Here is a 22,694-nt window from a genome sequence, read left to right on the forward strand (position 1 = left end):
GGTGGCACCGGGGGCTCCGGCGTCCCCAGGGCAGCACCGGGGGAGCTCGAGCACCCCGTGCAAGGGAAGGCGAGGGCGGAGGGGCGGCGGGCGGCACAGCCGGGCGGCACAGCCGGGTCACCGCGGCGCGGGGGCTCGCTCGGCAGGTCCCTGCTCGTGCCAGACTGGGGACCCACGCCGGAGCAGCGGGGACTGCGCCCTGTCCCCCACCCGCGCCGTCAGCCGGAGCCGCTGCCGGGGCAGGGCACGAGGCTCGGCCCGAGGCCTGGCGCTCCCGCCCGCGGAGCACCCTGCGCCGCACCGGGTCTCAAAGCGCTTCTCTCCCGCCCGGCCCCGCCGCAACCGGACCCCCAGCCCGGCCGGTCCCGCGGGCATTTTGCCGCCGCCGCACCGCGGCACCAACCACGGAAACCCCAGCCCGTGGCGTCCCCGGGGCCGGGGCGGACGGGGAGCGGGGGGGCTCTGCGGCCGCAGCCCTGCACGGCCTCAGCAAGCGCGGAGCGGGGCGAGCGGACGGGATCATCGGTAGCGCCGGGGCGGGCGCCGGCTGTGCCTGACCCCCACCTTGCCGGAGCGGCCGGGGCCCGGCGCCGCTGGCTCTCGGCGGGGAGACGGAGGCGAGCGCCGATATTTATCCGGGAAGATGGAGGTGGGATGCTCCGGATCCCGCGGGAGGTGCGTGCCGCGTGCGAGGCCGATGGTCCCTGCCGAGCAGAGGCAGCGTTTGGGGGAATAATTCGGGGGCAGGAGCTCACTTACCCGCCCGCGGCCGCGTCCCCGTCCGCCCGGCGCCCACCGGGGACGGCACCGGCCCACGCAGCGACGCCGCAGCCGCCGGCTTGGGGCCGGAGCGAGAAACAGCGACGAAAATGGGGGTTTGGGGAGCTCCAACCCGGCCCCGGTGCCGGGGGAAGGTGCGCGGGGGGTCCCGGAGGGGGGTCGGGGGTTCGCGGGGGGGGTCCCGGGGCCCGTTCCCGGCGGGGGCAGCTGGGGGGGGGCGCGGGGGGGGCCGGGGCGGGCGCGAGGCGGGCGGGGGCAGCGCCCATCCCCGTGCCGCGGGGCCCCCCCACCTGCGCCGGGGCCGCGGACAAAGGCGGCGCCGGGCCCCGCCGGTGCGTCAGCCCGGGCCGGCCCCGCCGGGCAGCTCGGGAGCTGTAGTCCTGCCCGGGCCCGGGCGGGGGGGGCTGCCCGCGCCCACCCGCGGGGATGCGGGTGTCCCCCCCCGTGCCCTCAGCTGCGGGGATGCGGGTGCCCCGCCCCCCATACACCCACCCGTGGGGATGCGGGTGCCCCCATGCCCCCATTCGCAGGAATGTGGGTGCCCTCCTGATGGCCCATCCATCCCATCCATGGGGATGCGGGTGCTCCTCTGCCCCGGCCAGCTGCAGGGATGTGTGTGACCCCCCCACCCCCCCACCTACAGGGATGCGGGTGCTCCCCCCATACCTTCAGCTGTGGAGACGCGGGTGCCCCCCCATACACCCACCGACAGGGGTGCAGGTGACTCCCATGCCCCCACCCATGAGGATGCGGGTGGCCCCCCAATGACCCTACCCGTGAGGATGTGGGTGCCCCCCACACCCAGCTGTGGGATGCAGGTGCCCCCCTCCCAGCTGTAGGGATGTGGGTGTCCCCCACACCCCCATGCGTGAGGATGTGGGTGCCCCCCCCCCAGCTGCAGGGATACCGGTGCCCCCCATGCCCCCACCCCCAGGGACGCAGACGCCCTGTCACGGGCTGGGCGGCAGCACTGGGGGGCTGCATGCAGGAGTGGGGGGCACTGCCTGTCCCCCTTCCCCCCCTCCTCTCTGGCTGAGCGGCATCGTCAGAGGGTGGGGGCAGCCCCTTGGTGTCGGCCAGGGGAAGGTGGTCCTGGGGGGCCGCGCTCTGCCCCCCCTCAGGCCGGTGAGCGCCGCGAGGGGGAACGTCCTGGGTTTGGCTGGGAGAGAGCTCGGCGGGGACGGGGCCGCACTTCGGATTTGGGGTTCGCTGTCGCTGCGCTGCGCTCGCCCGGCACCACGAGCCATCCCGTTCCTCAGGCCCTCGCCAGCGAGCGGCGGGGGGCACGGGGAGCCGGGGGGCGCAGCCGGGCCGGCCCAGCCCAGGGGTGTCCCAGGCCACAGGACACCGTGCTCCGCAATAAAACTGGGGGGCTGGGGGGGCGGCTGCTGGGGGCCGGGCAGCGGTGGGCTGGTGCTGAGCAATCGTCTTCATTTGCATCACTTGTCTGTCTTGGGTTCGGTTTCCCTCTCTGTTATTCTTTTTTTCTCTTTTCCTTACAATTTTATATTATTATTTCTTTTTAATTATTAAACTGTCTTTATCTCAACCCACCAGTTTCTTTCTCAGTTTTACCCTTCCGATTCTCCCCCACCCCATCGGGGGGCACGGGTGCTGCTTCATTGCCGGCCGGCATTGGACCACGACGGATAATTGTGCAGGAACAGGCAGCAGATGAGTGAGGAGGGACCAGCGAAGGGCACGCCGGGTGGGTGCACCGGACCCCCCGGCATCCCGCACGGTGCTCGGGGACCGCACGGTGCCGGCGGCGTGGCCAGCAGTGCCAACCCTGGCTCCCACTGAGCGTTGGCGTCTCGGTCAGTGCGGGAGAGCCGAACCCCGGTGCCCCAGGGCACCTCTGCCGGCAGAGCCGTTGACCCAAGCCGGAGATGTCGGCGGGCTCCGGCCCCCAGCGTGGCGGGACCCTTCCCCGGCAGCTTGCGGGGAAGGGCCTCAAAGGCGGGGAGGGTCCCATGTCTGCCGGGGAGCGGAGCCACTGCCCCCCGAGACACCGATCCGCACCGGAGCTGCTTGCTCTCCTGTGCAAGCCCGTACCGGCCGCCGGCTCAGCCTCGCCGTGCTCCGGCACCGAGGAGGGGGCCAGGCTGAGCCCCCGGCCCGGCGCTGGCCCTGCCGCCCGGCTGAGTTTAAGCCCCTGCCGCCCCGGCAGCCGGCAGAGCCCCAGGAGAGGGTGGCCGTGCCCGGGAGCCGCCTGGCCCTGGCCCATCTCCAGAGGGTGCAGGGCACCTGCCTGTGCCCCCCGGCCCCCCCCGGGCAGCCCTGACACCCCCGGGCACCCCAAGTGGCACTGAACACCCAGTGAGGGCAACTGAACGGTGCGGCAGCTCTCCGGTGACTGCGGTGCAGCTCCGGTGACAGCAGTAGCAGCGCTGGTGACAGTGGTGGCCGTTCTGGTGACAGCAGTGGCGGCTCCGGTGACAGCGGTGGCGGCCCAAACACCAGTGTGCAAACACCGGCTCGTGGGTGTCCAGGTCACCCACAAGCCCCCTCAGGCGGCACGATGGCACCCTTGCTCCCCGCAGCAAGACCCCAGCCCGTGCCGCCCGCGCGGTCCTGCCCGGCAGCGTTTCCGACGGTGAGAACACGACGCGTTTTGTTCAGTCGACGCCGCTGCAGGCGCCCGACGGAGGCGGCTCCCAGCCGCGGCTGCCGCGCGTCCTCAAGCGCGCGTGATGCTCCGCAGCGGCCCCCGCTCCCCGCAGCGGGCGAGCTCCCGGGCAGCCCCCAGCCGTCCCGGGCCGCCCACCCTCCTGCAAACCGCAGCCCCCGAACCCGGGGTGGGGGCGAGGCCTTTTGGCCGCCCGGCGCTCGCCCTCCGACTCCCGAGAAGGCCCATGGCCGCGGGCGGGCGGCGGGGTGCCCGGATGGGGCGGAGGCGGCAGAAACCCCCCGCAAGGAGGGACGAGGGGTCCCGCGGCTCCAGGGCGAGCAGAACAAGCAGCAAATGGTACCAGACAAAGGGGGTCCCGTGTATTTGTTTTCGCTTTTCATGAGTTTCTAGATTAGAAAAGAAAAGAGGAGCTATAAATACACGCGGCCCTCGCCCGCTGCATCTGAGGGGCTCATTGGGGGGATTCTCGCGCGTCATCTGAGCCATCCCCGTCCCCAGCGGCGGTAACAGCCCCCCAGCCCGTCCCCGGGGCTCTGCACGGTCGGGAAGGGGTTAACCCTCCCACCACCCACGGCAAGTGGCATTGCCCCCGTTTTACAGATGGGGAAACTGAGGCAAGGTCCCTCCCAACCGGCCCGTGCCAGAGATGCCATAGAGGAACGGATGGGCATAGAAATTCCCAGAATTAAAGAGAGCCGGGGTCAGGCTGTTCCTGGGCTGCAAAAGCCTTTTGCCAGCTTTGGTGGGCACAGGGCGAGGGGTCGCCGGAGCGGTGCCAGCCCCGGGGATGCACCAGACGGAGCAGCAGGCGCCGGGGAAGGAAGGATCCCAAAACCACGGCTCGGTAAACTGTGATGGGAGTTGTGGGAGAGAAAGGGGGGTGCTGAGCAGCCCCCGAGCCGGGGTCAGCCCTCCCGCACGGCAAAGGGCCGTGCCCGGGAGGGAAGGGCTGCGCTGCGCCCGCTCTTCTCCAAGTCCAGTGTCTACGTGCGGGACAGGGACAAGGAGAAACGACGACTCCGCTTCAGAACTGCCCCTTCCCAGCTGGCAGCTGAGCCGGGGCCCCTTTGCACAAGACGGGGGGCCCGTGTCTGCCACGGCCCCGGGGGATGGCAGGGGGGTGCCCGAGCCAGGCTGGACGCAGCATCGGGGACAGAAAACGCGGGGAGGGGACAGCCCGGTGCTGGCGGGGAGCGGCAAAGCGACCCCAGTCCTCACATCTACCCATCGCACTTCTAAAAGGTTTCTAAACAGCAAAGGAGTCTCGCGGGTGGGGGACGACGAAGCCCCCCAGGACCTGGGGATGTGAATGGTGCTCGCTCCCAGTCCCAGCCCAACCGTGCGTCCCCAGCGGGGCGGCTCCTCCAGCGCTGCCGAAAGCCGGCAGCATCCCCGGCCGGCGCCTCCTCCCCAGGGACCCGGGGCTCCACCTCGGCGCCCGACAGCCGGGGAAACCACCGGCCCCCATCCGCCGCCGGCCCCGCAGCCGGTCTAAGTCTCCAGTGACGGCATCGCTCCTCCTCTCGCCGCGCCGGCCGCGGGGACGAGCCCCGGGCAGGGCATCGGGCTCCCCCCGCTGCCGCCAGCCCCCCTACTTGTACTTGGACAAGGCTTCCAGCGGGACGGGGAGCTGGGCGCAGGACATGAGGAGCGGGTGCACGGGGAGGAAGGGGTTGAAGGACTCTCCCTCCCGGTAGCAGGAGAGGATCCTCTCCTCCGCGTGCACGCCCTGGTGCACCGTCAGCTCCTTCTTGTGGCTGAAGATCTTGCCGCACTCGGTGCAGGGGTAGACCCGCTCCACCGTGTGGGTGAGGTGGTGGGTCCGGAGGTTGCCCTTGTACTTGAAGCTCTTCCCGCACTCCAGGCAGGTGAAGGGACGCTCGCCCGTGTGGATGCGCTTGTGCTTCATCAGCGTGGTCTTCAGGTTGAAGGTCTTGCCGCACTCGGGGCAGACGAAGGGGCGCTCGCCGGTGTGGATGCGCTGGTGGGTGATGAGGGTGCCCTTGCGGTTGAAGCTCTTGCCGCACTCGGTGCAGGTGAAGGGCTTCTCGCCGGTGTGGATGCGCTGGTGCTTGATCAGCTCGCCGTTGTGGCTGAAGCACTTGCCGCAGTCGGCGCAGGCGAAGGGGCGCTCGCCGGTGTGGATGCGCTGGTGCCGCGTCAGGTCGCCGTTGCGGCTGAAGCTCTTGCCGCACTCGGAGCAGCCGAAGGGCCGGTCGCCGATGTGGATCTTCTGATGGAGGATGAAGGTCTTCTTGGCGCAGAAGCCCTTGCCGCACTCGGCGCAGATGAAGGGGCGCTCGCCGCGGTGGATCTTCTGGTGGGTGATGAAGTTGGCCTTGCGGTTGAAGCTCTTGCCGCACTCGGTGCAGGAGAAGGGCTTCTCGCCGGTGTGGATGCGCTGGTGCAGGATGAAGGTCTGCTTGGAGCAGAAGCTCTTGCCGCAGACGGTGCACTCGAACGGCTTCTCGCCGGTGTGGATGCGCTGGTGCCGCATCAGGTCGCCCTTCTGGCTGAAGCTCTTGCCGCAGACGGTGCAGGCGAAGGGCTTCTCCCCCGTGTGCACCCGCAGGTGGGTGATGAGGTTCCCCCGGTGCTGGAAGCTCTTCCCACACTCGCTGCAGGCGAAGGGACGCTCGGCCGCGTGGCTGCGGGGACGTCGCGCCGGCTCGGTGCCGGGGGCCGCGGCACTGCCCGCCCCGCAGGCGGAGGGGGGTTTCTGCCCAGCGCTGCTCGCCAGCACCACCGGAGCTGGGCCCTTCTCCAGGCAGAGCCCCCGGGGCTCGGGGGTGGCCCGCGGCCCCCCGGGCACCGCCGGGCTGCGCCGGAGCTCGGCCACGGCGCCCTGCGCCTGCCGCACCGTCCACTGGCTGACGCGGGGCCGGGGCCCGAGGGAACCCCGTGGGGCAGCCCCCCGGCTCTCCTCCAGCTCAGCCGCCCCCGGTTTCACCTCCTCCGGCTCCTCCTTGGGACGCCGCTCGCCGTCGCCGTCTGCCAAGAGAAGGGGACCCCTGGCGTTACCGCCGCCCCCCAGGAGACCCCCTGTGGCGGCGCACCCCCCTCCCCTGGGCCGCCCTGGGATCCCAGGAATCCCCCTTGACTGGGCCTTTGTGTCGCGAGTCGGGCGGCGAAGCGTCCCTGGGCCGCCCCGGCGCTGCGGCACGGAGCGGCACTGGCCGTGCCGGGCACTCCCTGGTGGGGGAGGGGAGCGGGGATAATTTGTCACCCCCGATACCCTCGTCTGAGGCACAGCTCGGGTGGAGCGGCACCGTTACCGAAACCTTGAGAATTTTAGTAACCGCCACTGGGACGTGGCCAGGGCGGACTTGGCGGCTGGCGAGAGCCAACCACCTTGTGACCCCGTACGCCATGGCCCTAAGTGAGCTCCTGGGGAGGGGTCCCTCGGAGCTCCCCGGGACCCCCCAGCGTCTCCCCTGGGTGGGAGCGGGACGCCTCTCAGGGCTCGCGACCTCTCGGGTCTGCGATATGCGGACGACCGTCGCCGAAAGCTGACGACGGGACCTGGGCCGAAACCCTTCGCGCCTCGAGGCTCCACCCTCGCCGTCGAGAAATGCCGAGACATTTGACGTGAAGGGTTCACCGGACTCGAGGGGAAGTTTTAACAGGTGCACCCCCTATATATATACGTATTTGTGCCTGCGAGCTGCTGGAGGCACCGACAGCAGGTATAAACGTCGCCATCTCGAATCTGTAAGCGGGTCCCTGTCGTGGCTGCAGCAGACCCTGCTGGCTCACTCCGAAAACGTCAAATCGGCCGGGGGTTAAGTGTTGCTAAAACCTTGTGATCCCCCTCAAAACTGCGACTGAACCCCAGGCTGTCGCTAGACACATCCAACCCCTGCGACACGACCCGGTGCCCGGGGCGGGGACCAGCGGCGGCTCCAGCCGCCCCCGAGCTCCGTCAGGCGTTCGGAGGGCGAGGGGTGCGCTCGGACCCGGGGCTCCCCCTCCGCCCGCGGTCTCTGCACAATTCCAATTAAGCGGCCCCTAAACCGCTCACCCGCGACACCCCCGCAGCCGCCTTCACCCCCTCCCCGCAGCCCCGCTCCCCCCTCGGGACGTCTCGGCACGGTTCCCACTGTGCTGGGCTCACGCAGAGCTGCGCCTACCGACGCGGGCACGGCACAGCCGCGGCACCGGGGCCGCCGGGGACCTCCGACCTGCTCCCGCTGCCACCGGCACCTCGCCCCCGCCCTGGCACCGTGGAGCTGCAGCGTCCCAGCTCCGGGGCTGGGCCAATGCGTCCGACCGCGTCCGGGTGACGGAGGAGCTGGACGAAGCCGCCCCGTCCTCGGCACCCAGCCGGGTCCCGGTGCACCCAAAGGTGCCACGTGCGATCTCTCCTCCAAAGCCCAAGTGCAGAGATCCCCCCAGCCTGAGCCTGCGGCGGGGGGCACCCCGCAGCCCCGGCAGGAGGAGAGCCCCCGAGCCGGGGGCACCGGCACACGGCGAGCGGCGGCAGCGGGGCCAGCGCAGCGTCGCTGGGGTTTCCTGGCGGAGGAGGGAAAGACCCGCGGGATTTGCAGCCGCGGGGTCCGTCCGGGAGCTGGGGGCAGGGCAGGGCCGGCTGCCAGCCCAGCACCGCCGGCTGCCCCAGCTCACGCTGCCGGCAGCGAGCAGGGACGGCACCGCTACCGGGGACCCGGGGAGGTGCTCGGAGCTCTCGTGCAACTCGTGCAAATCGTGCAACCATTTCTGGCTGCCGAGGCTGCCTGGACGAGCAGGAGAGCAGTGCAAAGCACGACGAGCGGCTCGCCCGGCCGGCTGGCAGCGGCACCGGGCTCCCTCCCTGCGGCTTTCTGCCGGGTTTGGGACGTGGCTGGGAGAGGGACGAGGGGCTGCGGGGGCCACGGGAGCGGTGTCGGGTGCAGCCCCAGCCCTGGGGACAGTCACTCCCCATCACCACCGAAAGCCAGCGGCGAGGCTGCCCCGAGCTCACCAGGCAGCCCAGGCTTTGCTCCCGCGGCTGGGAGGCCGCGGTGGGACCCGCGAGGCGCCGGTGGGACCCGCACAGCCGCCTCCGCCTGCCCGTCGCCCCCCCGCACCCGGCTCACGGCCGAGTTTCGCCCGGGACTGGCAGGGAGAGCACGGACACCACAAACGTGCGAGCCCTGAGAAACTCCGAGGTGCCAGATAAAGCTGCAAACACAAAGCGGAAAAATCCATCCCGCAGCCGGCGTCGCGCATCAGCGGCGCCCACGGCTGCCGGCTTTGCCCTTCAGCACCGCGCCTGCCTCGCCGCATCGCCCGGCAGCGGCTCAGCACCTGCGGTCCCCCTCGAGGAAGGCGGCTTCCTTCTCCTCCCACCACCCAAAGCGTACGATGGGGACAGGGGCCCCCGCGCAGCGCCTCGCCGCCAGCCCCCCCGGCCCCGGCTCAGGTCCCGCTCCGGAGCCGTTCCCAGCCAAGCCCGGCGGCGCCTGCCCCCCGCACCAGCCCTGGTCGAGGCTTTCAGCTCCCACTGGTTTCCAAAAGCCTTCCCCAAGCCCACCAGCAGCCGCCGCCCCCCTGCCCGCCGCCCCCAGCACTCCCTCGGCAGCCGAAAGGAGGTTTCAGCCAAGCCCGGCCGGCGCTTAAAGATGGACTTCGGCAGGACCTGGCCTGTTTCGGACACGCCCCGTGTCCGGCGAGGACCCTTCCCTTGCTCCGCAGCCAGCGAGCCGGGGCGCTCGCCCCCAGCCTCCCCCCGTCCCACCGGGCCCCCCCGAGCCGCCCCGGTGCTCACCTGCGCCGCCGCGGTGGCCGGGAGCTCCTGGGTCACCCAGACCTCGGGGGCACCCGATGAACGGCTCCTCCTCCGGCTCCACCTTCACGATGATCTCGGGCTTGGCGTCGCCTGCCGGCAGAGCGCGCGGTGCTGCGGCGGGCGCCGGCGGGGCCAGGGGAGCCGCGGGTGGGCTGTGGGCCCCGCGGGCAGCACCGCCGGCAGGGAGGGCAGGGCTGGGCTCCCCTGGGACTCCGGCGGAGCGTCACCATCCCCAGGGTGGCACGGGACAGCGTCACCATCCCCCGGCACCCACCCCTCCTGCTCGGGGCCCCGCTCCGCCAGCGGCAGCGGAGCGTCCGGACCCCCCGGCTGCGTCCCCCGGCTCGGCCCCCGCGGCCCCCAGCCCCACTCACAGGCAGCGGGGTGCTGGGGCACGTCCCCCTCCGGGGAGCCGGGGCGGTAACCGCCGTACGCCACGTCCTCGGGCTCGCTTTTAACGACGACCTCCGCTTTGATGCCTGGGGGAGGAAGGCACAGCCCCTGCGTCCGGCTCGGGGACGGCGTCCCCACGCTCTGCCCGCGCCGGCACCGGCTCCGGCTCCGGCTCGCTGCTCCTTGACCCCAGGTTCCCAGGAGCTCCCTGCAGCCACTGGGCATCTCCCAGTGCTGGGACGCCAAAACCCCGGGGGTGCCCCAGCCACGGAGCCGCGGGGATCCGAAACACCCGGAGTTACCAAATATTTGTTACGCAAAAAAAGGAACCGCTCCTTTTCCTCCAGAAGGGAATTCCCAGTTACCAAACAGCACTGGGCATGCGCTGTCCCAGCAAAGCTCCCCGGTGCAATGGCCTTTCCCACGTCCCCACACGGATGTCACCCGGCACAGTCGGTACGGGATGTCACCCGCACAGTCGGTACGGGATGTCACCCGCACAGTCGGTAGGTGACCGGGGACTCGATCCCCGGGGGCTGCGGCTCTCACCGAGCTCCCAGCCCTCCCCCATCCGCCCGCTCTGCTCACCAGTGCTGGGGTAACTGGGGACGCTGGGGACGGTGGCATCCAGGCCCTGGGGACACCCGATGTAGGACTCATCCTCCGGCTCCGTCTTCACCACGATCTCGCACTTCACGCCGGCCCAGCCCTTTCCTGGGGAAGACAAAGCTGCTCTCGGCTCCTGGGCTGCCCGGCATCACACCGGCGGCTGCGAGCGGTGCCGCCACGGGCTCCACGCTCCCTCCGCAGCCCTGCGCCGGGCACGGGGGCACCAACGGGGGTACTTCGGGGGGAAACCAGGGGATGAAGCCACGGACCCCCACCCAGCCGGGGCAGCGACTGCCCCAGTCCCTCCCTGCGGCCCATCGAGGACCCTCACCCGGTGCCTGGCGCTGGGCACGGCGTCCCCCACGCCAGCACCCAGCCTGGCTCCGTGGGACGCGGCAGCCCAGCCCTGGGGGTCCCAGGGCCTGGGGGGGAGCTGCAAAGTCCCCGCAGGAGCTTTCGGCGGCCTCACCTGTGCCGCAGGCGTCGGGCACCCCCCGGAGCCTCGCGTCCTGCGCATCCCCCCCAAACGGCTTCTCCTCTCGCTCCATCGTCGGGGGTCCCGGGGCTCCCGCCAGAAGAACCTGCCCGAGGGACGGGAAGGTCTCCTTCCAGCCTGCCCCGGTGCCAGGGGGTGCCCGCAGGCACACGGGTGCTCCGGAGGACGCTGACCTCTGGGCCCCCCGCTCCGGCACGCCCGGGCTGGGCCGATTACCCCCCTCCATCCCTTCCCCAGACCCCATCACCCCACGTCCACCCCGGGAGGCTGCTGCCAGCAGCCGGGCTGAGGAGGACGTCACGGGACAATACGGCGCAAGGCGGCACGGGACGGCTGCCAGGTCACCACGTCGTCGCCCAAATTGCTGCCCCCAGCCGCTCCTTCCAGCCCGGCAGCGGTGGCCGAGCAGGCGCCGGCGGCAGCGGTACGGGGTCAGAGCGAAGCCGAGGGGAGCTGCGGAGCCCGAGGGAGCCCGGGCGATGGCGGGGAGCCGGGATGGCACGGGCACCAGCGCCCGCGGGCGGATGGGCAGGGAGATCCCAGCAGCGCCGGCAGCGGCACCCGCGGAGCCACGGGGCAGCCTGGGCCCCCGCTCCGGGAAAAGAGAGATTCGGGGCGCGAGCGGCGCAGGAAAGGGCTGCTCATCCCCGGGTGAAGAGCCAGGGAGAGGGGAGTCTCGGCAGAGCCCGCCGGCGGCACGGGCGCCCGAGGGGGGGGCCGGGAGGGAAGGAGGGGAGAGGGGCTGCAGGGGCCGTGCAGGCGCAACGTCCCCGACGGCTGCCGGGCCCAGACACCTCGCCCCGGGCCCCCACCGCGCCGCGGGGCAGCCGGTCCCGCACATGAGCGCCGGCAGACGAACCTCCAGCACATGGGGCACCCGTGGGCACCCACCCTAGCGCTGCCGGAGGGGGCACAAGCCCAGAGGCAGCTGCTGCCTGCGCCGCTCCCTGCCTGCGCCCACACGGTCCCTCGGCCCGGGACCGGCGCTGGTGCCCCGAGCGGCTGGGATTGACCCTGGGACAAACAGAATCACAGGCTCGTAGAACAGAATCACAGAACCGTTCAGGTTGGGAAAGACCTCTAAGATCATCGAGCCCAACCGTTAACCCAGCACTGCCAAGCCCACCACTAACCCATGTCCCTAAGCACCACGTCTACACGTCTTGTAAATACCCCCGGGGACGGTGACTCCACCACTGCCCTGGGCAGCCTGTTCCAGTGCCTGACACCCCTTTGGGTGAAGAAATTGTTCCTAATGTCCAATCTAAACCTCCCCTGGCGCAACTTGAGGCCGTTTCCTCTCGTCCTATCGCTTGTTCCTTGGGAGAAGAGACCGACCCCCACCTGGCTACAACCTCCTTTCAGGGAGTTGTGGAGAGCGATGAGGTCTCCCCTCAGCCTCCTCTTCTCCAGGCTGAACACCCCCAGTTCCCTCAGCCGCTCCCCATCAGACTTGTGCTCCAGGCCCTTCACCAGCTCCGTTGCCCTTCTCTGGACACGCTCCAACACCTCCATGTCCTTCTTGTGGTGAGGGGCCCAAAACTGAACACAGGATTCGAGGTGCGGCCTCACCAGTGCCCAGTACAGGGGCACGATCACCTCCCTGCTCCTGCTGGCCACACCAGTTCTGATACAGGCCAGGATGCCGTTGGCCTTCTTGGCCACCTGGGCACACGGCCGGCTCATGTTCAGCCGCTGTCGACCAGCACCCCCAGGTCCTTTTCCTCCGGGCACTTCCCAGCCGCTCTTCCCCAAGCCTGCAGCGTTGCCTGGGGTTGTTGTGGCCCAAGTGCAGGACCCGGCACTTGGCCTTGTTGAACCTCATACATTGGCCTCGGCCATCGACCCAGCCTGTCCAGGTCCCTCTGCAGAGCCTTCCTGCCCTCCAGCAGATCAACACTCCCGCCCAGCTCGGTGTGGTCTGCGAACTGGCTGAGGGAGCACTCGATCCCCTCGTCCAGATCGTTGATAAAGATATTGAACAGGACCGGCCCCAGCACTGAGCCCTGGGGAACACCGCTCGTGACCGGCCGCCAACTGGATTTAACTCCGTTCACCACAACTCTCTGGGCCCGGCCGTCCAGCCAGTTTTTTACCCAGCGAAGAGTGGACCTGTCTGAGCCGTGAGCCGCCAGCTTCTCCAGGAGATGCTGTGGGAGACAGTGTCAAAGGCTTCACTGAAGTCCAGGCAGACCCATCCACAGCCTTGCCCTCACCCGCTGGCCGGTCATCTGGTGGCATTGACTCGGGCATCGACTCAGCAACGCTCTGCCCACGCTTTGCAGCAAGCGCTGGACCCGGCACCGCTGCCGGGAGGGACAGGCGGCATCCCCGGCACCAACCACTTGTTTCCAGCCCCCAGCCCCCCGGGACCCACAGCCCCCGCGCAGCTCCCCATCAGCCCCCTCTGCCGCTGGCTGCCACGCCAGACGAACGCCAGCATCGTGCCAAAGCCACCGGCAGCACCGGGGCCGAGACCAGAGACCGAGGGCTGGTGGGGACAGGCGGGTGCTGCTGCCCCCCCGATAGCCCAGCTCCCGCGGAGCCGGGTGCTCGGGGCAGAGGAATGGGCCCGCCGGGAGCCTTCACCCGCCTCGCACTCCCCCAGCGACACCGGACAGACCCCCCCGAAAGCGGCTCCTTCCCCACAAGCGGTTCGAGGACTCGGGCCGGCCGGCACTAGCGTGGGCAGGCAGCGAGTCACACCGGGGTCTTGGCCCACCGCGTCCCTCCTCCTCCTCGGGACCCACCACAGCGACCCTGGATGGGTTGGGAGGAGAGAGGGAAGCTGGCTGCCCCCCGCCTCCTCCTCCTCCTCCTCCTGCCCAGGCCGTGCCGCCTGCTCCCAGGGCACCCCGCTCAGCGGGACAGGGTCCTGCCGAGGGACCCTGCGAGCGCCCGGCGCCAGGAGGGTGCAGGGGGTGCCCGGGGCTGGCAGGGACGGGGCGCCCGGGGGTTGGTGGGGTTTGGTTGTTCCCAAAAGGAGAGGTTTGCTCTGGGGAGGCTCTCTCCTCTGGCTGCCCCGTGCCGGCGCTGACGGCTGGGCACAGGAGCAGGACCAGCCCCATCCCGCTCCAGCCCAGGGTGCCCCCGGACAGGGAATTTTGGATGTGCTTCGGCAGGAGCCAGCTGGAGCCTGCGCAGCGCCCACCTCATCCACACCCTGGAAGCTGCGAACCCCACGGCGCGGCGTCACCCCTCTGAGGCCCTGGGGAGGCCAAACCATGCCGTCCCCGCGCCCACGGCATGGCCCCCCCTTCCCGCCCGGCTCCCCCCTGCCCGGCCTGGGTGCCAAAGTGGGCAGAGGGGGGGTCACCGCTGCGCCGGTCCCGCAGCACCTGCGCCCTGCACCAAACCGCAGGCAGAAGTTCTGCGGTCCGAGGCCGCAGCCGTCCCGGTTTATCGGGGTTCCCGTTCTGGGTCTTGTGGCGAACGCTTCAAGAAGCGGACGAACATCCCCGGCACTGGGACCCCCGGCGCTGGGACCCCCGGCGTGCCCCCACCAGCCCCCCGGGAGGGGCCGCCCGCTCTGCGGGAAGCTGCGGGGTCGGGGCCCGTGTTCCCAGGGCAGGCACTGGGGGGCTGAGCGGGGGTCGCGGGTGCCGCCCTGCCCTGGGTGATGCCCTCCTTCCCACGGGACGCCGGGCTGGGAAAGCCCCGTCCTCACCCTGCCCGGCGGCCGTGCTGGAGGATCCCCCTCCTCTGCCGCACCTCCCGCACCCCCCCGCCCCACCCGGGGGGACCCCAACCCCGCCCCACCCGGGGGGACCCCAACCCCGCCAGCAGCGGCAGCCCCGGAACCATCCCCGCTACCGGGATCGCTGGAGCTGGGGCTTTTTTTCAGGGGGCCGGGGGGGTACGGGGGCGCTCAGCCCCGGGTGGCAGCCAGCACCGCCCCCGGCAGCCCCCTCCCCCCCGGCGTCCCCCGCGGGGGAAGGGGCCGGGGCCCGGCAGCCCCCCCACGGCGTCCCCATCCCCGCCGCGCCCCCCGCTTCTCTCCCCACCGCTGCCGGTGCGTGTCCCCGAGATTGTCTCCGCTGTGCCCACCCCCCCGGTGCCCCCCTCCGCGGTGACCCCCCTCCCGGTGCCCCCCCCGTGCCCCCGCTCTCACCGGCAGCGCTCAGCGGGGGGTCCCCGCGGGCAGCCCCGCCGATGGCCGCCGGCCGCAGGAGCGCACCGGGGCGGGCGGCGCACGGGGCGAGGCAGACAAAGGGCTCCCGCCCGCCCCGCTGCCTGCCGGGAGCTGTAGTCCGGCCCCCGCCCCCGGGCCCGCCGCCGGGGACCCCCGCGCCCGGGTGCTCCGGAGCCCCCCGGGATGCTCGGGTGACCCCCGGGGTGCTCCAGTGTCCCCCAGGCTGCGATGCTGCGGTGTCCCCTGGGATGCTCCGGTGCCCCCAGGATGTTCCAATGCTCCCCGAGATGCTCCGGTGCCCCCCGGGATGCTACAGAGCCCCCCGGGATGCTCTAGTGACCCCCAGGGTGCTCCAATGTCCCCCAGGCTGGGATGCTCCGGTGCCTCCCGGGCTGAGGTGCTCCGCTGTCCCCTGGGGTGCTCCAGCATCCCCCAGGATGTTCCAATGTCCCCCGAGATGCTCTGGTGCCCCCCAGGATGCTCTGGTGTCCCCTGAGGTGGTCCGGTGTCCCATGGGATGCTCCAGTGTCCCTCACGATGCTCTGGTGTCCCCTGTGCCAGGATGCTCCAGTGCCCCCCGGGTGCTCTGGTGTCCCCAGGATGCTCCAGTGCCCCCCGGGGTGCTCCAGTGTCCCCTGGGCCACAGCAGGCAGGGAGCCCACCCAGCCCAGCCCCGCCACAGCCCGGGGTGCCCCCCATCCCCCCAGGACAGCACTGGCCGGGGCTGGGCGCTGCAGCCCGTGTGTTACCGGGACCGTGACACAGTCGTGCGCAATAAATAGTCACAACGATAACGCATGTCAGCTCGCAGAGGAGCCAGCGGGTGATGCATTGCAGTGGGATGAAGGGACATGGGGACATCGTGGGGACGGGGGTGTGATGGAGCGGCGGGGGGAGGCCGGGGGAGGCCAGCGGGGAAACTGCACTGCTCGGCGTTGGAGCCGGTGGGAAGGGGTGCAGGGCACGGGGTGCTGGGGTGCCAGGTCTGGGTGCCAGCGAGGGCAGAGGGAGAGATCCGCAGTGCGACGGGATGAGGGGGACGTGCCGCCCCCCTGTCACCCACCCGACAGCGGGGCTGGGGACAGCCTCGGCAGGGGCAGGGGGCTGGAGGGCAGGGGGGCTTCGGCCGGGGCGGGTAAGCCAGTGGGCAGGAGCATGGCACATGGCACTCGGAGAAGCGGGGACTGGGCCGGAGCAGGCAAAGGGCCCCATGTCCGACACCCCTTAACCCCCTCCCGCTGCTCTGCCACCCTCTGCACTCCTCGGGTTGGTGCTGGAGCTGGGGTGGCCTCCGGAGCAGGCGGGGGGTCTGGGAAGGGATTGCAGAGGGGCAAACGGCCGCCACCGATGCAGAGACGAGCAGGAGGAGCAGGACCTGAGGCAGAGGATGCCCGTCCTGCCGACGCTGCGACGCCAAACGTGGCGGAGCCTTCGCCTCCCACCAGCTCCGAGCATTTAAATCCACGCACCGATCAAGCCGCCGTGCCAGCGAGCCTCAGTTCTCATAAAAGCAGGGTCGGGGCCACGCCTGGCACGGCACGGGGTGTGCCAGCTCCCTGCCAGCTCCCTGCCAGCGCTGGCACAGCTCCACGCTGCCGCGCATCACCGCGCTGCACCACGCCTGCCGCCCAGGGCAGCCCTGGCACACCCTCCGCTCTGCTCCCGCCGGTGCCGGCCCCAGGATCCGGCTCCCCGGGTCGCAGCCCAGCCTCCTCCTCACCTCTCTCCCCGCTTGCTCCCGGGGAGCAAGAAGCGGCTCTCGGCTTCTCTGCGTCTCCGTTCGGGTCGGGCGGTAGGGAGGGGGACACCCTCCCGGCACAGGGGCTGCGAGGGGGCGGCGAGAGGGACCCGGGACCCGCGCTGCAGAGCTGTGTCGGCACCTGGAGCCCAGCGCCGCGGGCGAGCGGCTTTGGGGCAGTGGGGCTGGAAATGGGATGTGTGAGGTTTTGCCGTTTCTGCGATTGTTTGTTATTCCACCACCGGTAAAAAAGAAAATGGTGGTGCCCTCCGGGGAGCTGGAGCGCAGCAGCCGGGCAACGCGAGCGGAGCGGCGGCTGGCAGAGAGGGAGCAAGCGTCCTCCACCGAGACAGACGCCGCGCGAGGCAGCGCCGGAGGGAGCGGGCACGGTGCCACCGGGAGCACCGCCGCTCCCGAGGCTCTGCCGCGGCCATTCGGTTAACGCGGCCATTTACAAAGCCTTCGTCTGCGATGTGACACGACTCGAAACCTCTCAGCGAGCGCGGCAAAGCCCCGTGCAGGGAAGCAGACGGCTCGGCCGTGGTTGGCCGCAGCCCCTCGATGCGCAGCTGCAGCTCCGGCTTTGGTGTCCCCCGAGGGCTCTTCGAGCGGAGACGGGGAGCAGCACCCACCGAGCGGGGCCCTGAGCACCGCCAGGCTGAGACCCTCCTGCCCGGTCCCAGCCGCGAGGACCCGTGCAGCACCATCCCGTGGCTCCCTGCGGGCCGAAGCGCTGCTGCTCGGGGCGCAGAGGGGGGACGTGCACGCGGAGGGGTGGGGGGGAGCATTTGGGCTCCCTGTATGGGAGCGAATACCCCTCCTGCGGTGCCACGAGCGCCGCAGGGCTCCCTCTCTGCCCTCCCCACCACCGGAGCGCCCGCTGCCGCCCGGCTCATCCCGGAGGTGTTGCTGCCTGGATCCCGCTGCCGCCCGCGCCAGCCCTGACCCGCGCCGGCTCCTGCTGCCGGTGACGCCCGTGAGGTGCCTGTCGGGTCTTGCCTCCGCCCCGTCCCGCCGGCTCCAGCCCCACCGGGGCTTCCTCGCGGCCCTGCTCTGCCTGCCCGGCTCTGCGGCCGGTGGGAGAAGAGTCCAGCTGGGACCGTGGGTGCCAGGAGGGCACCGGCTCGGCCCCGGCGGCTCCGTGCCCGGGGCAGGGGAATCCCCTGGGACCTGCGCCTGCCCTGGCGAGGCAGCTCTGGGGGTGGCGGAGGTGGGCGTCCCACGGGCGGCCGCTCCCTCCCCAGCTCTCAGCAGGGACCAGCCCCTTGGTGAGGCCTGGGGAAGGATGTCTGTCTGTCCGTCTGTCTGTCCGTCTGTCTGTCCCCAGCCACCCCTGTAACTCAGCTGTGCCATCGCCCGAGCGGGGTCTCCGCCACATGAACTACCCCAGGCACCCCGTCCTTCCTGCGGTGCCACGTGAAGTCCCCCGGCACCGGGAGCAGCCTCCAGCGAGACATGGGTGCAGGTGCCACCCGCCCCCCAGGTATGGGTGCCATCTGCCCCCCGGGTGCGGGTGCCACAGGGTGGCAGGGACACAGCGGGCTCCAGACCTCAGCCCCAAACACGTCCCCGGGAAGGGTGCCAGGGCTGGGCGAGGGCAAGGCGGCCTCGGGCACCGCAGCCCACAGTTTCCCTCGCCCGGGGGCAGGAGCCACAGGACCCGGCATGCCCCCCAACGCCGCGCACGCCTCCTCCTCCTCGCAGGCAGCGAAGGCCTGCCTGCCAGCGCGGGCTGCGAGGCGCTGCCCGAACAGCCGGTGGCATTTCGCCAGCCTCTCCCAACCTGCCGGTCCCTCTGCAGGCGCCGACACGGCGGCTCTGCTGCCGTTCCAGCCGCTGCCTTCCCTCCTTTCAGGGCTGCTCGTGTTTGGCCGAGCTCAGCACCGCCGCTCGCTTCAAACCTCGACCCCGCTCCCGCCGTGCAGGGCTGCCCACCCGGCCGGGCTCCCGCCACCGCCGTCACTGGCTGCATCGGTGACAACCGCCCTCGGACGCGCCGCTGGAGCCCTGCCACTGCGCCGGCCCACCGCCCTCCCCTCTTCAGCGTTTCTAAAATAGTTGTTTTCCAAGGAATGCCCGGCTGCAGGGGCGTTGAGCGTCCCGTGCTGGCACCAGAGGCCCTGGCAGGACGGACCCCCCTGGGACAGCCCCTCCAGATCTCGATTCAATGCAAAACCTCGACAAACCCCTGCCAGAGCGGCTCCACTCGGCCGATCCCAGCCAAGCGACAAAGAGCCGGCACCAAAACTGGCGGGCGGTTGCAAACCGCAGCACGGGCTCCTTTATTTCCCGCCCCGGCTCTGCCTGCCCGGCCTCTGCCACCGGCCCCAGACCGCACCGGGCAGCGGGGAGGACAGGAGCAGGGCCGGGCGACGTGACCCCGAGCGGCAGCGCAGGAGCGCGGGGCATGGGCAGGGCAGCGCGGCCACCGCACGGCTCCCGGAGGGGTGGAGCGGGCAAGTGCAGGGGCTCACAGGGCCAGCACTGGCCCTCCCTGGGCAGGGGGTTGCCCCAGTAAAAGTGCTGGTTGCTGCAGCCTCTCCCCAATGCACCTCGCCTTCGAGGCCGTAATTAATATGGAATGGAATGGGATGGAATGGGATGGAACGGGATGGAACGGGATGGAAGAGAACAGGCTATTTCAGCTCCACGCAGAGGTACTCGCCCTTTGCCTCCAGATGTTGCGGAGGTGCCAGACGTGCACCGGGCCAAGCCCCGGGGCGGAGGCAGCGGGTGCCAGCAAAGTCACGTCCTCTGGGGGCAGGATAAGGCCCCCCCGGCCCTGCTGCAGCCCTCCAGCCCCCTGCACGGGGAGAAGCCCCCTCCCGCGCTCGAGGGCAGCCGCAGCTACTGCTGGCAGCCCGCCGGGTTGTCCCCTGCCCCGCGGGTCCCCCCGTCCCCCTCCCTGTGCGCCCGCTGGTGCAGCCGCAGCTTGCTCTGGGAGCTGAAGCCCAGCCGGCACTGGGAGCAGGCGAAGGTCTTGTAGCGCCGGTGGAGCCTCTTGTGGGTGATGAGGTTGGCCTTGTTGCAGAAGGACTTGTCGCACTGGGGGCAGGCGAAGGGCCGCTCGCCCGTGTGCACGCGCTGATGCACCAGCAGGTTCCCGCTGCGGCTGAAGCCGCGGCCGCAGTCTGGGCACTTGTGGGAGCGCTCCTGCGCGTGGCTGCGCTGGTGGATGATCAGGCTCTCCTTCCAGCTGAAGCTGCGGTCGCAGCGCCCGCAGAGGAAGGGTCGCTCCTCGCAGTGGGCGGCCCGGTGCCGGCTCAGGCTGGCCTCGTCCTCGAAGCGCTTCTCGCACTCGGGGCACTTGCGGCACGCCTCGCCGGCGTGCTCCTTGCGGTGCGCCTGCAGGTCGCGCTTGTGGCGGAAGCTGTCCCCGCAGAGCGGGCAGGCGTAGCCGCCCTCGCCGCCGTGGCTCGCCCGGTGCCGCAGCAGGTCCCCTTTCAAGCAGAAGGTCCTGCTGCACTCCGTGCAGGCGTGCCGGTGCCGGCCCCGGTGCTTCTTGTGCGTCAGGAGGTTGCTGCGGTGGCGGAAAGCCTTGCCGCAGGCGCCGCACTGGTAGGGGGGCGCCGGGTGCAGGTGCTCGTCCTGGTGCGCGCTCAGCCCGGCCCTGTCCTCGAAGCTCTGCCCGCAGGTGCCGCAGATGAGCAGCCCCCCGCCCCCCGCCCCGGGCACCTCCAGCGGCTGCTCCCCTCGCTGCCACCCCGGCAGCTCCCGGGGGGCGTCCCCGGCCCAGGGCCCCGGCTCCGCGTCGCACCAGCCGGAGCAGAGCGTGGGGTACCCCGACTCCTCGGCCGCCCCGGCTGGCGACGCGCATGGGATCCAGCGTCCCCGGTTGTTGTCCTCGGGCAGGTCCTCGCCGGCCGGCCCATCCCAGGCAGCTGTCGGGAACAGGAGCGCCGTCACGGCGGGGGGTGTCCCGGCGTGGGGGCACCGCCAGCACAGACCCGCGACAGTCCCCGTGCCCGCGGCACCGGCCCCTCGCCCGCCACAGCCTCCCCTCGCCCCTGCAACGCCCATGGGACAACCGGGCCTGGGGGCCGAGGTGGGACACCCGAACCCACCCAGTGAGGATGTCGGACAGGACCCCGACCGGGGTGGGGGTCTGGCTGGGGCTGCTGTGCCGCGCTCGGGGCTGCTGTCTCTAGTTTACTAAACCAGCACCCATTTCCCAGCCTGGTGCCCCCGGCCGCGCGGGGGGTCCCCGTGGTCACTCACAGGTGCCAGAGGCGTCAGGAGCTCCGCCGTCCCCCTCGCTGTAGGGGACCCCCCCGCGCGACTCCTCCCCGGGCTCCATTTTGTGGATGAGCTTGGACTCGGGGCCTGCGCGGGACAGAGAAACCTCAGCATCCCCGGAGCTGCCCGAGGAGCGTCACCGTCACCGGGGGCCGTGGGGACGTGCTCAGGGGATGTCGGCTGCGGGAGCAGCGAGGCCACGGGTCTGTGGCGTCCAGGGCCCTCAGGAGCCGCCGGTGCCAACACCGGTCGTGGCAGAGAACCGGGGCGCACCGGGGTGGGGAACGGCGGGGCCGGGGTACCTGGAGCCGTTATTCCTCACACACCGGGGACGGACTCGGCGAGCCCGGGGAGGGCAGCGGGCGCCCTGCAGCCCCGCTCTGCGTGGAGAGACGGCAGGTCGGGCTCTGCCTGCACGCGGCCGGCCAGAGGGGCTCGGGCTGCGGACCCCCGGCTGAGCCTCCGGACCCCCCGGTTGAGCCTCCGGACGCGCTCCCAGCCCAGCAGCGCTGCCGGCTCCGTGCCCGGGCTCCCCAGGGGTGCATCCTTACCCAGGCTGGCCACCAGGTCATAGTTGTCCATCATCACCTCCTGGTAGAGCTCCCGCTGCCACGCCGCCAGCTCTACCCACTCCTCGGGGGAGAAATAGATGGCCACGTCCTCGAATGTCACCGCGCCCTGAAAAGCAGAGTGGGGGCTGGGGGGACCCGGGGAGCCAGCAGCACCGTCCCCTCGCTGGAGCCGGGGAGGGGGGTGTCTGCAGCCACAGTCACCCCCTTCTCCCGGGGGGCACCCGGAGCTGTAGCATGCCACGGTCCCCAAAACGTCCCCATCCTCGGGCTGCTCGGCCCCCGGCCATCAGCGCCGCACGGCCGGGGCTGCGGTGACCCGGGGCTGTCCCGGGGGGATCGGGCTCAGCGTGACCGAGGGTCTGCTGCCCCTGCGCCCCGGGGACCCCCCCGCTGGGCACGACGGAGCGCGGGGGCCGCATCCAGCCGCGCCCGGACACCCCGCTCAGCACCCGGGCTGGGCTGAGACCACCGGGCACCGGGGATGGGGGGGCCGGGGGGTCGTGCTCGCCCCGTGCCGGCCCCGGGGGCTTCCCGGGACCCCGCACACGCGGAACAGGAGCCGCGGCCGAGCCACGCGGGGACGGCGGGTCCCGGGCGCGGAGCTGCCGCCGAAACCGAAACCGAAACCAGGAACAGGGCCGGGACCTCCCCCCGCCCCCCGCCGCTTCCCGGCCCCCGCCCCGGCTGGTCCCGGGGGTCCCGCTCGGCCTTACCGGCTGCATCGCTGCCCGGGGCCGGCGGCGGGCGGGGAGGGCCCCGGCACGGAGCGGCGCGATGGCGCCGGCGGAGCCACGGCCGGGGCGGGCCCGGAAGGGGGCGGCGGGGGCGGGTCCGCAGCGGGCGGATGGCACCGGGCACCGGGAGCCCCGGGCAGCGGGAGCATCAACCCCGGTCATGGGGAGCACCGGGTACGGGGAGCATCAGCCTCGGGCACCGGGACCATCAGCACCGGGCACCGGGAGTCCCGGGCACCGGGAGCATCAGCACCGGTCATGGGGAGCACCGGGCACCGGGAATCCCGGGGACCATCAGCCCCACTTCGGGGAGCATCAGTGCCGGGCACCGGTAGGAGCGGGGAGCCGGCCCCGGCTGCGCTCGGTGAGCCCCGGGCTGGCCAGCAGCTCCTGACTGCCGGGGGGACAGAGGGGACCGAGCAGGGCCCAGGGGCTCTCCAGCCGGACCCGCCATGGCACAGCTCGGGGCGGGGGTCAGCGTCCCCGGGCACCGCTCTGCGGGGACCGGCCGTCCTCTCCTGCCCTCCACCACGCTCTAACCTGCATTTTGTCGGGGCCCCCCAGGCCTGTGGGCGCGCGTGGGAGATCGGCACGCCCTGGGTGCC

General features: G+C 71.6%; 1 protein-coding gene across 1 annotated transcript; it reads right to left on the reverse strand.

Moving 5' to 3' along the window:
• Positions 1–3,749: 3,749 nt before the first annotated feature.
• LOC142079729 (uncharacterized) lies at positions 3,750–22,257 on the reverse strand. Its single transcript, XM_075144468.1, has 5 exons — positions 22,069–22,257; positions 21,335–21,461; positions 20,766–20,870; positions 19,537–20,428; positions 3,750–6,060 (listed from the first exon to the last, which is right to left on the reverse strand). The coding sequence occupies exons 1-5, from the start codon at positions 22,249–22,251 to the stop codon at positions 5,004–5,006; spliced, it is 2,364 nt and encodes a 787-aa protein (XP_075000569.1). The 5' UTR covers positions 22,252–22,257; the 3' UTR covers positions 3,750–5,003.
• Positions 22,258–22,694: the final 437 nt, after the last annotated feature.

This window comes from Calonectris borealis, chromosome 2 (genome assembly GCF_964195595.1).
Source record: "Calonectris borealis chromosome 2, bCalBor7.hap1.2, whole genome shotgun sequence".
NCBI lineage: Eukaryota > Metazoa > Chordata > Aves > Procellariiformes > Procellariidae > Calonectris > Calonectris borealis.